At 35.3% G+C, this 15,829-nt stretch overlaps 8 protein-coding genes and 2 pseudogenes across 10 annotated transcripts, besides 1 other annotated feature; 2 read left to right on the forward strand and 8 right to left on the reverse strand.

Annotated features, from left to right (window-relative positions):
* Nucleotides 1-9,486: part of a mobile genetic element that runs on past the window's edge.
* Nucleotides 18-569, reverse strand: TVAGG3_0663810 (integrase core domain containing protein family; the record flags this gene model as incomplete). Its single annotated transcript, XM_051242088.1, has 1 exon — nucleotides 18-569. One exon carries the CDS (start codon nucleotides 567-569, stop codon nucleotides 18-20), a length of 552 nt encoding a protein of 183 aa, XP_051088675.1.
* TVAGG3_0663820 lies at nucleotides 581-1,104 on the reverse strand (annotated as a pseudogene). The gene has a single exon. A coding segment is annotated over exon 1 (524 nt).
* Nucleotides 2,030-2,878, reverse strand: TVAGG3_0663830 (keratin-associated protein family; the record flags this gene model as incomplete). The annotated part of the gene is made up of 1 exon (XM_051242089.1): nucleotides 2,030-2,878. A coding segment is annotated over one exon (849 nt), but the record flags the coding sequence as incomplete, so codon positions are not given.
* Nucleotides 3,254-4,213, reverse strand: TVAGG3_0663840 (organellar and viral DNA polymerase type B; the record flags this gene model as incomplete). The annotated part of the gene is made up of 1 exon (XM_051242090.1): nucleotides 3,254-4,213. A coding segment is annotated over one exon (960 nt), but the record flags the coding sequence as incomplete, so codon positions are not given.
* On the forward strand, nucleotides 4,956-5,225 carry TVAGG3_0663850 (uncharacterized protein; the record flags this gene model as incomplete). Its single annotated transcript, XM_051242091.1, has 1 exon — nucleotides 4,956-5,225. The coding sequence occupies one exon, from the start codon at nucleotides 4,956-4,958 to the stop codon at nucleotides 5,223-5,225; it is 270 nt and encodes an 89-aa protein (XP_051088678.1).
* On the reverse strand, nucleotides 6,791-7,149 carry TVAGG3_0663860 (uncharacterized protein; the record flags this gene model as incomplete). Its single annotated transcript, XM_051242092.1, has 1 exon — nucleotides 6,791-7,149. A coding segment is annotated over one exon (359 nt), but the record flags the coding sequence as incomplete, so codon positions are not given.
* Nucleotides 7,758-8,078, forward strand: TVAGG3_0663870 (uncharacterized protein; the record flags this gene model as incomplete). The annotated part of the gene is made up of 1 exon (XM_051242093.1): nucleotides 7,758-8,078. One exon carries the CDS (start codon nucleotides 7,758-7,760, stop codon nucleotides 8,076-8,078), a length of 321 nt encoding a protein of 106 aa, XP_051088680.1.
* Nucleotides 9,487-9,830: 344 nt separating the features above from the next.
* On the reverse strand, nucleotides 9,831-10,292 carry TVAGG3_0663880 (uncharacterized protein; the record flags this gene model as incomplete). The annotated part of the gene is made up of 1 exon (XM_051242094.1): nucleotides 9,831-10,292. A coding segment is annotated over one exon (462 nt), but the record flags the coding sequence as incomplete, so codon positions are not given.
* A 480-nt stretch (nucleotides 10,293-10,772) lies between these two features.
* TVAGG3_0663890 lies at nucleotides 10,773-11,137 on the reverse strand (annotated as a pseudogene). Its single transcript has one exon. A coding segment is annotated over exon 1 (365 nt).
* Nucleotides 11,138-14,223: 3,086 nt separating this feature from the next.
* On the reverse strand, nucleotides 14,224-15,103 carry TVAGG3_0663900 (keratin-associated protein family; the record flags this gene model as incomplete). The annotated part of the gene is made up of 1 exon (XM_051242095.1): nucleotides 14,224-15,103. A coding segment is annotated over one exon (880 nt), but the record flags the coding sequence as incomplete, so codon positions are not given.
* Nucleotides 15,104-15,829: the final 726 nt, after the last annotated feature.

Genomic DNA, 15,829 nt, shown 5'->3' on the forward strand with positions numbered 1-15,829 from the left:
ACATCTAATGAAAAAGTTTAGAAGAATTTTCTTATTCTTTCTGGCATATTTTTGTCTTTCCAGTACTCCCGCTCTAATGGTCCCAGATGTGTTGGCTTTGACTCTCTCAAGTTCTTAGATGGTATAACATCTTCAACACCTCCTTCATATCTTACTTTATAAGTGTCATCGTTTGTGTTGTAGCCAAGTATTTCAATAACCACTCCTCGCTTTGCTTCGTCAATGGTTTCAGCAAGTTTGCCATTACTACTTTCAACTAATTTATGACGAGGGTAAAATGCTATGGAGTCGTCAGCAGCTTTTATAAGATATCCATTACCTTGCGTAGAGTCTACGATATAATAGTTTCTACTTAACCTTAAACGTTTCTTTGTCAACGGTTTGTCGTCAAGAACTACACGAACTTTTGTACCAGGAATGAGGGTAAATTGTGTTGAATTTCTGATATTTTGTGTTTGGCTTCGTTTCTTTTGTATATACTTTTCTTCTTGTTGTTGTGTCATTGAATTTGGTGTATGTCCTGTTGTAGAATGTGTTGAGGAATTATATACTTCGAGAAAATGTTTCATTGTTTCTTCGGTAAAGTCTCGCTCTTGATTTAAATCTCTGAGCGTTCTTATGAAGCGGTTTATGATGCCGAGTATGTTATGGTTATGGTCTTCAGTAGTGTAGTGAGTTATGTTATGCTTAATGAGAAAATTCTGTGATTTCATTGCTGAGGTATGCACTGTCTTGGTCTGATGTTAAAGTACTTGGGCTATGTTCTGCTACAAACTTTTGTAAAACTCTTAACACTTCACGAGTTCCTTTATTTTTCATTGGATATGCATATGCTTTACGAGTGTTAACATTAATGAAGATGAGGAATGGTTTATGTCCTCCTTTTCTGCTTTGAATGAGAGTGTCAAATTGGTATGCGTCAGGAGCGTTGGAGTAAATTGGTAAAAAGTAGTCGTAAGGGTTTATTTTTGTTTGATGTACAACATTTTTGTCAAAGAACCTTTTCACTTCAGCTCTGTTAGTAAATCCCCAACTCTTTGCAGCTTCATTGAATTTCTTAAATGACCTCCATGGATGTTGTTCGAATACTTCTTTCAAGCTCATTTATGTAAAAATAAAGATTTTATTCTAGGCTCAAGCGCGTTCATTGAACGCGGTACCATGCAAATACAGTCACAAATGGTGGCATGTAATCTGCACCCAAGCCTGTTGGATTTGTTGTGAAAGTATGGGCATGATTTCCTGCGGTTCCACAGAAAATACCTGCGCTTGAATCTACTGGGTCACTTGAAATATCATATCTATGCATTCCCTGTCTATCCGAACCTGCTGCAAGATTTGTATAACCTCTTTTTGTTATTGAATGTGAATGACTACCTGTTGTGTTTGTAGTTCCTGTATGAGTGTGCGGTGGAAGGTTTGCTTCAGTAATTTTCTTCGAACCTCCTGTTTGCTTTGAAGAGTTAGCACAGTATAAGAATTTGTCTACAATCTGCTGCCATGTACCAAAACCTAAAACTGTTGCTGGATTTGTTGAGTTCATTGAAGTATAAATAGAGCCTATAGGATATAATGTTTGAAGAATCTGAGTCTTTAATGTTTGAAGCTCTGTTTTGTCTGCTTTCTTGTCATATAAATCTTGAGCAGTGAATTTAATATTATGTTCATCCTTCATGACATAAACATCTTTACATCTAATGTTTTTCATCGTCGTTATGTTGTCATCCGATGTTAAACCTTGTGGAAAGTTAGGAGGTTTACAATATAATGCATCCCCACCAGTTCCTTCAACCGTTCCTTCAATACTTTCTATAGCAACAGTTGTAAAACTTGTATGTGTATGAGTCTTATTTGCTTTCTTCTCTAACATTGCTGGTAGTTCATGTGTTTCAAAGTTTCTGACATGACCTTCGATATTCATACATTTGTTATTTAAGGAGTTTAGTGTATCTTTTACGCTTGTACTTGGATTCTCTAAAGGTGCACTTGAACCAAGGGTATAGTTCAATATTATGTCGTCTGCTCTAACAGTAGTGAAGGATTTATGTGTATGGTTCTTGTCAGCTTTACTGTCTAATGTAGCTTGAAGTTCATTTATATCGGAGATGTTGTGTTTATGAGATTTCAAAACTTTGTTCATTGCTTCGAGTTCAACTTTGTCAGCTTTACTTTTAATAGCATCTTCAAACGTTATTTTTGCCTTAACTCTCAAAGTAAATCTTGGTTCAACTAATACACCGTTAACATTGAAAGTAGAGGCATAAATTTCACCGGTATAACCAAATGCTTCTGGTGCTTTAGCTACATCATACTGTACAGTACAGCTTATGTCATAACCTTTAGCACGAATGTATTTATATCTTCTTTCATTAACATTTTTTGTCTTCGCTTCATCACTTCGTGTTAAATATCCATGGTAGTCCGTTATAATCTGTTCGTCTGAAGTTATATAATGAACATGGTTCTTGTCCGCTTTACTATTTAATGTAGCTTGAAGTTCATTTATATCGGAGATATTGTGTTTATGAGATTTCAAAACTTTGTTCATTGCGTCAAGTTCATTTTTATCTGTTTTACTATTTAATGTAGCTTGAAGTTCATTTATATCGGAGATATTGTGTTTATGTTCTTTATCTGCTTTTTCGGCTAATTTCTCTTCTATCTCATTTATTTCAAGTTCATGCCTACCACCACCTCCCGAAGAAGTATTTTTCTTCAGCTCTTGAAGAACGTCCACTTCGCCATCTTTGGTGTCAATAATGAGACTTTGAGTTAAAACCTTTCCTGTCTTAATGGATGTTTGTAAAACTTCTTCTTCACCGTGTTCGGGGTCATGGTCGTCATCATATCTTGTGAAATCAGAGATGTTGTCATACATTAAGCATATCTGTCTCAAAAGTTCTGCTATTTGAAACTGGAACGAAAGATATACAGAACTTTCATCATCTCCTAAAGTCAAGTCTGCTTTCTTAAGTATTTCTTGAATGTATGCAATGAGAACAGAGTACCTTGGAAAATATTCGAACAATATTTCATTAGCTGTTGGTTTTGGTGGTTCTTTTGGAGTTTCTGTTGTTTCAGTTCCTTCTGTAGGTTCTGTTGGAGTTTCTGCATCTCTTGACTTCAATGCTCTTGCTCTCAAAGACCTAAATGTTAGAGCACCGGGTTTTACAAAGGACTTTATAAATGCTTTAATAGTTCCTGGTAAGTTATTGTTAGCATTAAGTAAGTTCCTTATGCTTCCATCATGTACGTCCATAGCACTATGTAAAAAATCTATACTTTTCTTGTAGTCAGCAATAGACTGACTGTGATTTTTTAAAGATTTGTCAATACCTTTAAGCCAATCTTCATGCATGTCTGATACTGAGCCAAGAATATCATTTGCTTCCTTTAGTGTATTTTGTGCTTGTCGTAAAGTATCCAATCCCGTACGTGCATTGTTTGCTATACGTCTTACAGTATCTATTTGACTCCTTGTTTCTTGCATCCAACCAGATAAAGTTTTAATAGTATCCGAACCATTTGAAATGAAGTTCAAAGCATTTTTAACGTCATTTAAAACTTCTTCACCAAGTACCGCCCATATCTTTCCGATTTGGTATTGAAGAACTCCATATGAAGCAGCTGTTAAACCAGTATTTATAAGGTCCCATATCCATGATTTAGCAGTTTTTCCATCCTTTCCATCCAAACCGTTCTCGCCTTGAGGTCCTTGTATTCCTTGTATTCCTTGTATTCCTTGTGGTCCTTGAGGTCCTTGAGGTCCTTGAGGTCCGGTGTCACCCTTCTCTCCTTTCAGTTCATCTTTATGTTCGTTATAATATTCTAATGTCATAAGGTGTACATCATTACTGCTACCAGCAACGCCAAGAATTTGTTTCTCATTCATGACTAAATTCTTTAGGCATTTAATGTTGTCGTCAAATCGAAAGCTCTTTAACAATTCAATGAGAACATTCAGTACTTTCACTAATGAGGCATCTACTGTAGAATTTATATATTGCACCGTTCCATCATTTATGATAGGAACCTTGCTTGTTGTAATGAATGGGTCATAAGTGTTAAAAGTATCGAAATCAATGACTTTTTTAGTTTTTCCATCGTCAATGACTAAATCATTGCCTTCAATGGTTAAAGTTGAGTTTTCGTTTACTAGTTCATGTGCTCTTCTTGCTTCATTTGTTTCATACGCATATGCAGCAATAGTCATATTTTAATGAGAATAAAATGTTGTTCTATTTGCAAAGTACAGACCCAAACGAATACGGGACAGTAAAGCTACAAACAAACTTAGGTCTTCAGAATGAAGCGCTTGCTTTCAGAGTTGTTGACTTCAATACTATCGCAACTTTTGTCATAACAGATGAAACAGATTTCATAGAGATTGAAATAGATGACAAAAGAAGTTTTATAACATTTCCTAACAGAGCAGAGTATAGAATAGATAAAATTGCTGGAGTCATAGGTACTCTCATAAATGAAGAAACTATTGACAACATAGATGTCGAACTCTCTTCTGAGGGAACATTGAAGTTCAGTAGCAAGAAAGAGTTCAAGATAACACGAATGAGTCATAGAGTACAACTTCTTTTGGGTGCATACCATATGACATTTCCTTTGAAAAGTGTTGACAAAACGATTGAGATGAAATCTGTTCCATACGTATGTTATGGTAATTGTTTATACATTGAGTCTAAAATAGCTAATGTCACAGGCATTTCAGGAGTTAATAGTAAAGGTTCAGTAGAGTATAAATCTTTCTGTTATGCAGTCAATTCAATGTTCATTCCAAACGTTCCTGTCATAGCAACTCATTTAGGTAAATGGGTTCGCATTAGTCCTCATAATTTGAAAGACATGCAATTCAGACTAGTTGACTTTCAGGGCGAGCCTGTAGAACTGAAGGCACCAGTGCGAATGACTGTTGAAGTTGACTTTTTAGAAAATATTAAATGCAACAGCTTACAAGAGAACTCAGAGCTAAAAATATAAAGTATGAATGTTATGTATTAGGTCATGAACTTTGGTTGTTGCTGTTTGATGAAACAAATGAGTTAGTTATGTCAGTCAAGAGAACAGAAAAAGGCGTCAAAGGCGCCGAGCGCAAAGCGCTATATTGTGTTAGTGAAAACTGCACCAAGTCAATAAGATTAGGTTTGCATTATGAAGATGAGTTCGATACTGTTGAAGAAGTTTTGGATAGATATTACAAATTGCTTTAATTTACTAAAACATATTTCAAGCAAAGTTTATATTCTGTTGAAAGTTTTGTATACTCGTTCGAATATTTATACTTAAACTCAACTCCTGTAGTTCCTGGTGTTTCAATGATGCGGATGTTACCTATTTTCATGAATAGTGGAGTTTGACCACAGCATTCGATTTCAGGGTCGAGATAGTCAATGACACATTGTTTCCCTGTTATTCGTGATATAACATTTTCAAGGTCCTCCTTTGTTAGAATTATTTGGTTCTTACTTATAAGATTTGTCAAAAGCTTCTTATCGTCTTTGAGTAAATTGTTTGGTATAACTGAAGAAGGTAATGGTCTACGTTATCTGAAGGATTTGTTTGAACATTTGTGTAAGGGTTGTCGTTGGCTTCTCTTGAAAGAATTTGGTCCAGTGGTGGATACTCTAACTTAACATCTGATGTAGCGTTAGCGTTTGAAGCTGAGTTTAAATTCACGGCGCCATGCTCCATGATGGGCTCTTTGAGCCCTCCCGACTTAAGTTCTGGTTCTTTTTCTTTCAAACACTCTGAACTATAGTTCTTTATGACAATATTGTTTGTCGTTCGTGAGTCAACATTTGATGTTGGTTCAATTGGAACATTAACGGCACCAGCTAAGATGGATTTGCTTCTCATTTCATATAGAATAAAAACCTTTTATATGTATGAAATGAACAATATACTCGACAAGGGTTTGAATGTAAAGCTAACGAATGAAAATATTGTTGAATTCACTGAGACAGGTGCTGTGTATAAAGATGTAGAACTACTGAACAAAAGAGCTAAGGGAAGAAGCAGGAACATGAACAAAGGGTGGAAGCCTATAAAAATTTATGTCAATGATGGCTCAGGAGGTTCAAACATAAAGTATGCAGAAAGTTATAGAGTTTATGCTCTCAAAGGTGAAAAGCCTTCATTTAAGAACAGCTATTCTAACGCATATCCTCAAAAGCTAACGGATGGGGAAGTGGATGATATGAATGACAGCAAAAATATTAACAGAAATGGCGACAGAGATGCATGGAATTTGTTTACCATCAGTCAATTGAAGGTTAAACTTTAAAACAATGTTGGTCGTTCCCATGGAATATTTTTGACTTTAATGGTATTAGTCATGATATGAATCTCAAGGTATGAACGAGGAGAGATGAGAGACTTATATGCTTCCCAAATTTCTTCAAAAGGTAATGTTATACCTGACTGTTTCCAAATGAGTTCAATATCATAGCGTGAGAAACCTTGAAAGATAACGAAGTCAGTTATGAGACGTTTTATGTTTAAAGCTAAAAACCTCCATGTTTGCATAAGTATTGCTACAGTTAAATGGTAATGTCTGACTTTAGTTATGATGTTAGCTAATGGTGAGTCAGGCTTTGAAACTAAACCTTTTCCGGCGAAGTCGTCGCAAACTAACAAAGTATTTGAAGGATATTTTTTGAAGGGGTATTTTGAAAGTTTTGACAGAATGTAGTTTGTAAGTCGTTTCATATCGTAAACTCCTGAGTACTGACGTAAGTGGTGTTTGTCAATAATTCTTTCCATCTCCTCAGAAGTCTTTTGCATTCCTGACTGTATAAATTCAACGATGGCATAATATTTCCTCTTACGTCGAATGTAACGTTGAAGAAATTCAATGAGTTCACTGTCTGGAACTTTAACGACAGAGGCTTGAACTTTTGACATAAATGTTTTCGCTGTTGAGTCCATAGAGTCTGAAGTTGCTGATATAATGATTTGGTCATAGTAAGAGTCGTTTCCTAAACGCTCTGTTATGAGTATATGACGAATGAGGTTAAATGTCTTACCTGAACCCATCTTTCCACAATAGAAATACACACCATTTGAACAGAACTCATAATCTTTGCTGAAAGGAAGAATAAGAGAACTGTTGAGCTTTTCACTGCTTTCATTCATGTCTTCATCTACGTCATGTATTAAATGCTTCATTTTATCTCCATTAAAAATGCAAGTCAGAAATATTCAGAACATAGCACCGAGTCTAACTGACAAGAGTATAAAGATATACTATGAACATTTATGATGAAACCAACCAAAATTCAAGAAAGTCAGTATACTTATGAATATCCAAGACACTGGGTAGAGTATGTAGGAGGTGAGAAAGCTATTGAAATCAGACAGGTTCGAAGTATTCCAGCAGGAAGAACAATATTATTGAAGAACTTTAATGTTTTGAGATATAATGATGAAACAAGAAGCAAGATAGTTTCCTCTGTTGCTGTGTATGTGAACTTAGATACAGGAGATGACATGAAAGTTTTTAACACAAAGCTTCAAACGGTAGTGAGAGAACAACTGACTGCGGAAGGGCATCCATTACCTTCAGAAGTTACCATAGCATATAATTTTGAAACAAACTCAATAGATTTTAAAGTCATCTCTGCAAAGAAGTCAGGTTTACATTTAATGAAGCAGATGTATATTCGAATGAAAACTTCAAAGCTATTGCATGGTTAGATAATGACGATTGCTTTAAGAAAATATTTAAATACAGTGACTCAAAGATGTCAATAGATGACCTTCGTGGAATGTTACCATCGACGTTTACAGTAGAAGGTTCAGCAGGATTGCTTACAAGATTGTCAATTGGTGGTATTTGGTCTCGTGAGAACATTGTTATAAAATCCAGTATAAGTGAATTTGCTGAAGAATCTATATTATGTCTTTCAAACTACATGTATTCGCCGCCGAAGCATTATAGTATAACAAACTTTGTCAGTAAGTTTAACATAAGACTTGTCGAACCTTCTTCAATGAAAGATGTTGTGCTACCTAAAGACGGAAAGGATGGACTCATTATTGAGATGATTTTAATAGCATATTAAATGAGCTTGTTCTTGAAGGTCATTCATGATGAAATAACTGTTGTAGAAGATGTTAGCAATTGTTCAGACATTTTATTGAGAATAGATGAATATAAGAAATAAGTTTAGTAGACCGCAAAGCGGTGAGGGCGAAGCCCGTGAGAACGCTTATGTTTCATTGACTTTCTCCAGTAACGAGAACTTTTATGAGATAATATTGAAGAGAGATGATTTTAATATGGTGTAAATGGTAGCTTGGGCAGCTTTAGGCGCAATGGGAACAAAAGCATTAGCATTTGGAGCAAAAGCACTTGGAGCTTATGACGCAGTAAATAAAATGAGTGGAGGAAGGGTTTCGAAGACATTAGATGCAAATAAAGGGAAGATTGGAGGCTGGGTTGCAAAGAAGTTAAGATTAAATAAAATAGGGCTCATAAATAAAGCATCCAATTTGGTTGCGACTGAGTCAGAAAATGCTTTAGGAAAGGACGATGAGTTTGCAAAACACGCAAAAGACTTTAATGACCAGATGAAAGGTGAAACAATGCATTTAAATAGAGTCGATGGAACTAAAGAAAATGTTTCTTCTCCACCAGCGGTTTATCCATACGGACCTTGGAATGTATGGAAACCCTTATGAAAGACCATTTGACCCATTGACTGGTGGAAGTAATGGTATCATTACGGACGAAGAAGAAAGACAGTCAAGTTGGAGACAGACGTGAAGAAAGCAACTAAAAAGAAACCAAGGAAGAGAGTTATAAAGCAATGAATTCAACAGGGTAGAAATGAGGGTAGAAATGAGGTTAGATCTACCCTTCTACCCTAAATTTATTTTTGCGCTATGTTTTCATACGTGTGAGGGTGGTGATATCATTAATTTTTAAGTTTATTTTTTAAATAATTTTTATTTTATTTTGGATGTAATGACGAAAACTATTGAGATAACAAACTACAACGGTCATGAGTTCAAGAATTTGTTCTTCGTTCCTCGTGAAAAACATTCTATCAGATACGAGGGAGAAAGGGTAAAGTTAGTTTGAGCGTTTATGACTACAAGCATAATGGAAAGTTTATACAAGCATATGATACAAACGGTAAAGCGTGTTTCATTAGCTTTGTCAAAACTTACTAACATTTATTTTGACAGTGATTTTGACCTATATGAAGAAGAAAGTGAGTCAGAAGATTATGAGCTGTTATATGAAGCACAGCAATGGGAGGAGTTGCAATACTTTTGTAAGTGAGAACGTTTATTTTTTACATTAGTGAGGTGAAGTGGTTGGCGGCTTTGTAAATATTTAAGGTTAAGTTAGTGTTGTCGTTTGTGTTGTAAAATATACGTTAACGGTTTTGTAAAGTGTCAAATTCACATATAATGGGTAAGGAGGCGCGCAGTGCCTCAGTACCCATGATATGTATACTAACTATATCATACAGTTGTTGTATGACTTTTCCAACTGTATAGTTCCTTCCCGGGAACTCACCATCTTCGTTTGGAATTCCAGTCGGAATATATTGGACAAACCTCATGTATGCAGCGTTAAGGTCGACATAGTATATCTTTTCATCTGAGTCGAACTTGTCGCAACCAATTGGTCCAGTTTGTGGAAATTCAAGTGAGTCTCTTATCTTCTGAGAAACTTCTCCTGTTATCTCATAAACATCGTCGAAGCAACCTGTTTCATATAAAACCTTCTGACCTAACTCAGATGCTCTCCAATACAATTTGACGTCAATTGGATGTCTCAATGGAAGTTTGTTTATAGCATCTTAAAGTTCTTGCAACCTCATTGGAAGTTCTTCTGGTTCAGGTTGGTATCCGAACATACCAACCCCTTGTGGAACTGTGTACTTCTTTTGTACTAGAACTTTGTCTGGAACAACTTTTGGTCTTGCTAACAATGAAAAGTTTGTTTCGTCTTTTGGTACAAAAGTTTCTGTCAGCTTGTCATCTGGAATTGGTTCCAACAAACCTTTCTCGAAAAGAATGTTTACAGCTCTGACAATGTTGCACTTACTTTTACCAAAGAATGGGTTTGTAAGACTTTCGTTCAACATGAAGTGGTTGTGGACAATTACAATCTTCAACCATGGTAAGTCTTTGTCAACAACATAGTCGTCATGTGAAGAACCTTTAGCTGTAGGTATGTTGACTCGGATATTGACGTTTGCCAACGGTGCAATTTTTGCCAATTGACCTCTGAGAATGTACCTTGTCTTCACACATGACTCAAGATACTTCATCTTCTCATCTGTAACAAGACCAGAGTTCCTGAGACATGTAAGAATACAAGGTTCATTGACAATTGTTTCAATTGAATTGTAAATTCCTTACATGGTCAAGTCAATGTCAGACTTATTTATGAAGGGGAAGTATCCAGCATGTTGTCTGACTGCTTGAGGTTAGGTTGGTACCATTCGAACTTGACACTTGCAATTCCTTCAATTGCATTCAAAATGTCTGAGTCGGAGTCAACCATTTGTTCTCTCTTTGTAGTCTTGAAAGCGTCAAGAAGTTTTGCGGCTGTTTGTTCATTGCCATGTGCATAGTAAATGTGACCATCCAAATCTGTTATGGTCAATCTGAGATTGTGTCCTTTCTTATTTCCGTCTTGAATTGCAGCAAGTACTCCCATGAAGCCTTCTTTGTTCTTTCCTTCGTCAAAGTTTACTGTAAAGGTTCGACAGATGTAATTTGACTTCTAACTTCACGATACTTTTCATATGCATATCTTGTTCTTTCCATGGGAGCATGTGCGTCTTCACCCTTTTCCTTTTTTCCTTCTCAAAGGATGCAATTGTTCGTCATGTTTCCAGTAGAATCTGGCAAAGCCGTCGTGTCCTTCAACTTGAGGTTCACTAACATCGAAAGGCATGTCCATAAGACGTTCTTCTTTTAACCTCTCTAGTCTGTTTGGATAATTGGCACGTGCTGTTTCCAAATCTAATTCGTAGGTCAGACCAGCCAGTTTGTCATAGACTTTTATGGGTCTTCCTTTCTTATATTTAAACTTCTTCGAAACTCTCCAACCATATCTTTGTAACTCTGCTTTTATTCTAGCAGACTTTCTGTCCATTCTATATGGGGACATTTTTATAAAAATAATTTTTTTTCTTTACTTTACATAACCGCCTGCTGCCATAAGTCTTTGACGCCAACCCATACCAGCTAATGAAGGTTGACTTGGTTTAGTTTGGAAACTAAAATTTGGTTTTGGTTTTCTTCAGTTTTTTCTTTTTTGGTTTTTCTTCTTCTATCGGTTTTTCGTCACTTTTCGGTTCCTCTGACTTTACTTTCACTTGCAGGAACAGTTGTGTCGTCAACATCTTCATAAATATCATATGCCATTTGCCATTTGTTTTTGTTTTCCTTTCAACTTTTTTGTGTTTGTTGTAAAGTTTAGAATATTTCGACTCTAAGTCAATGAGATGTTCTATAATGAACTGTTGGTCAGTGAAGTAAACTTTTCCATCTGTTGTCTCGAAAGCTCCTTCAGACTTCAATATTTTATTTGTGAGAGTCTGTTTCTTTTTTGAGATACTAGCCGTTCCATTTCTATGAAAAGTGACTTTATAGTTAGGGTTTGTATTTCCAGACCTGGCACGTTCTATTATTGAATTTTTCTCTTCATCTGTAAGTTCTTTGACAGGTTTTGACAATGGTTCTGAACTTTTTGTTTGTGGTGTCAAATCTACCGTTTCAACTTCTTCGGTCATTTCATCTCAGTAAAAATTTTTAGTTTGGTTTGTTTTTTCAACTGGTTGTTTGTTGTGGAGGTGGATGGTTCCTTTAATAATATCATTCAGTTTCACATGCTGAGCCTGACTATATGGTATCGGTTTAAATGCTGGAAGCCGACAAATCCATCTTGAACTCATTTGTCTCAATGCTGCATTGTTCATTTCATCTCAATAAAAAACCTTACATTTCCAAGTTTGAGGCGGTTGAGGTTGGTTATTGTTTACCACACGTGTTGTGCATGGTTATATCCTCTGTTAAAGAATCTTTCACCTTGGTCCATATAGTGTCCTGCTTGGTTATAGTAGTCATTTTGCTTTGTTATAATAGTTTCCTGCTTTGTCTTCCTACATTGTCCATCCATCCTTGAACTTTTCCCTCTTGTTTCAGGATTTGGAATAAGATTTGTTGCATCTCGTGCTACATCCCAACCTTTCTGTACAGTTTGTATAATAAGGTTTGTGCTTTCTCTTTAAGTATACCTTAATGTACTCAAAATCTTCCTTCCAACTCCAAATACACCTCTGGCTATTGTTCCCACTCGGGTAAAATCTAGATGCGACTCCTGCTAATGCGCCAAATAAACCAATTTCTTACAGGGTAAAAAAGGACGAATCCAAACAAGGACCCGTATGTTTCTAAAGCGACAAAGAAAGCACTCATGATAAAAATCTTTTAGTTCAACACCAAATGCTTGGTTTCATGGATATCTTGGAAAACATTCCGAGGTATAGAGAAGATGGACCACCATATTGGTTAATATTTGTTGGTCAAAACAAATACTGTGAAGCCATACCATTACAGTCCAAAGCTATTTTAGATATCTTAGCAGCTTTGACAATATTCGTTGACAAATACCATCCAACAAAACTGACATCTGACTGTGAAAGTTCTTTCAAATCAAATGATGTAAAAAAACTATCTGCGTTCAAAAAATGTAAACCAATATTTCATTGTCGACCAAAACCATTCTGCTCTTGGTGTCATTGACGGATGTATAAAAATGTTAAGAGACTTAAACCAACCAACAAGGTGGTGAAGCAAATGAAATGTCATATGACGACAAATATAGACACTTCTCCATGGCAAAGATGAGACAAGTTTTAAATATTTACAATAACCGTAAACAAAAAGGTTTGGGAAACCACTCCCCCGAAGAAATGAAAAACAACCCTGACTTAGAGAAAGACTATATATTTAATAATTTAGTCAAAAGAGACAAACAAGAAAGAATGCCGGGCTTCAAACTTCAGAAAGGTGACAAAGTAAAAATAGAAATACCTAAACGCGACCCATATGAAAATACTATTGACTATGACAACAATGGGAACCCGACAGGTACTCACATTCGTGTTCGTAAAAATAGAAGAAAGTATACAAGAGAATATTATGAAGTTTTAGGCAAACATGGCAAAATGTACACACTGCAAGCAGAAGATAAAACTACTATTGTCAGACCTCGTTTCAAACTTGTCAAAGTTCAAGGTGGTATACTTTCAAAGACAGTTCCTAACAAATATAAGACAACTCCTGACGAATATGCTAAAGAAGTTGAAAATGACGACTAAGCAATTCTATACCATGCGTAAACTGTCATGTAAGGTGGCATGTATTCTTTACTTTGTCCCGTTGTTTGCGTATATCCTGAAACGAAATGTGTATGGTTTCCTTCTCCCTGCGTGTTATTCCAGTAACAATTTATAGCAAACTTAACGTCGTCTTTAACATCATATCCTTTACCTTTTGTCATTCCTGACCAATCCCAATATCTATGACTATGCCAACCTGCTTGAGATGTACTTAAATCTATGTAATGACTGTGTGCAGGTAAATTTTCACCTGAAATCGTTTTACTTCCACCTGTTTCCTTTGAAGAGTTTGCACAATACAAAAACCTGTCGACTATTTGTTCCCATGCACCAACACCAAACATTACTTGAGGACCTCTTGCATCCATAGATGTATAAATAGAACCTACTGGGTTCATTAAATCAAACATATGAGATATTATAGGATTGTCTCTTTTGAACTTAAAATATAGTGCAACTATTTCAGGTTTCTTCTGGTTTGTGTCAGAATATTTTTTATAATATAATCTTATGTTTTCAGGGTAGGTAAAATCTTGACTATAATATTTATTTCTGTCATCTGTATAATAATATACTATTCTCGTTTTTTCTATTGCATTATATCTTTTATATCTATAATAATCTAAATATAATGTTAGCTTTTGTTCATCTACATGTGGTGTTCTGTCGTCATCTCCATAGTCATAATAATGTGGTGCCGGAGCTGGGTCAGGTAATATCATATCCACCATTTCATAAACTCTTAAATATTTCTTTTGTTCGTCTCCATATAAGTTTAAGTAGCAGTTGTTGTCTAATGGAACTTTAACTTGTGTACCATCATTCTTTTTATAGCTTACATACATTTCATTGTTATTTTTCGGAATGAGTTTATACCGTGTACCATTTTCTAAGGACTGTACCAACTGCCATCTAAAATATTTATTTTCTTCATTGACAGAAAAGTCACCAACAATAGTTTCAATATTTTTTGTTCCTATCAAACTTTGGTATATTTCATTGACATATGTTTTATCTGCTTTATTTTCAAGGCTAACGTTTAAGTCTGTTATTTCAGAAGATGTATGTGTATGTCCAACGTCACTTTTCCTGTTTAAGGTTTCTTGTAAGTTTGTAATATTTGCAATGGTATGTGTATGTCCAACGTCACTTTTCCTGTTTAAGGTTTCTTGTAAGTTTGTAATATTTGCAATGGTATGTGTATGTCCAACGTCACTTTTCCTGTTTAAGGTTTCTTGTAAGTTTGTAATATTTGCAATGGTATGTGTATGTCCAACGTCACTTTTCCTGTTTAAGGTTTCTTGTAAGTTTGTAATATTTGCAATGGTATGTGTATGTCCAACGTCACTTTTCCTGTTTAAGGTTTCTTGTAAGTTTGTAATATTTGCAATGGTATGTGTATGTCCAACGTCACTTTTCCTGTTTAAGGTTTCTTGTAAGTTTGTAATATTTGCAATGGTATGTGTATGTCCAACGTCACTTTTCCTGTTTAAGGTTTCTTGTAAGTTTGTAATATTTGCAATGGTATGTGTATGTCCAACGTCACTTTTCCTGTTTAAGGTTTCTTGTAAGTTTGTAATATCAGATATAGAATGTGTATGAGTCTTATCTGCTTTTGTCTCTAATGTTTCCTTAAGACTTGGTATTTGGTTAATATAATGTATATGAGTCTTTTTAGAATATTCGTTTTCAGCTCTTGTCACTTCACTTGACATTTTATTGTCAACATATGTTTTGTCTGCTAGTTCAGGATGAGTATGTTCTTTTGTTGCATAAGCATTGTTAGCTCTTTCTTCTTCTTTTGCTAGTAGCCCATCTTGTCAAGCTCAACGTGTATTTTTGGAGCTACCAAGTCGGCTAATGTAATGATTTCATCCCTTATCTCGTCTCTTCTATATGGGATCTTGAGTTGAAAATTGATTACTCCCTTGAAGGTGGAGTAGACATGTCGAGCGAAATCTTCTAGTACACCTGAAGCGGCCATATTGATTGACATGTTGGTATCCACAACAAATTTTACAACATAAAGTAATTTTCTATCTTGTTTTATTAAATCTCTTCTCGTATATGGATTATTTTCACATTGTATTTGATATATATGCTGATGATCTTCATCAAATTCTGATGGTTTTCGATGATAAATGCAGCGCATATATGTTTTTGTTAGTAAATTGTAATGTATCGCTAAACAATAACAATAAAGTCTTTTTCGTTCTTTCGATTTTTCGCTTGTATCTGGAAGATAAGCAATATTGAAACATACTCGACATTTATTATTAGTTGAGAATTTAGTATCCTCGAATTTTGGTAAGGGAGTACTTTTCGAGGGATATTTTTGGGAGGAAGTTTGCAATCAATCCATCCCTCAAATTTGGATTCATATTCATCTTGTGTTTCAGTCATTAATTCTTAAAAATAAAAAGGGTAAAAACTAAATAAAA

The sequence above is a fragment of the Trichomonas vaginalis genome, chromosome III (genome assembly GCF_026262505.1).
Source record: "Trichomonas vaginalis G3 chromosome III, whole genome shotgun sequence".
Lineage (NCBI taxonomy): Eukaryota > Parabasalia > Trichomonadida > Trichomonadidae > Trichomonas > Trichomonas vaginalis.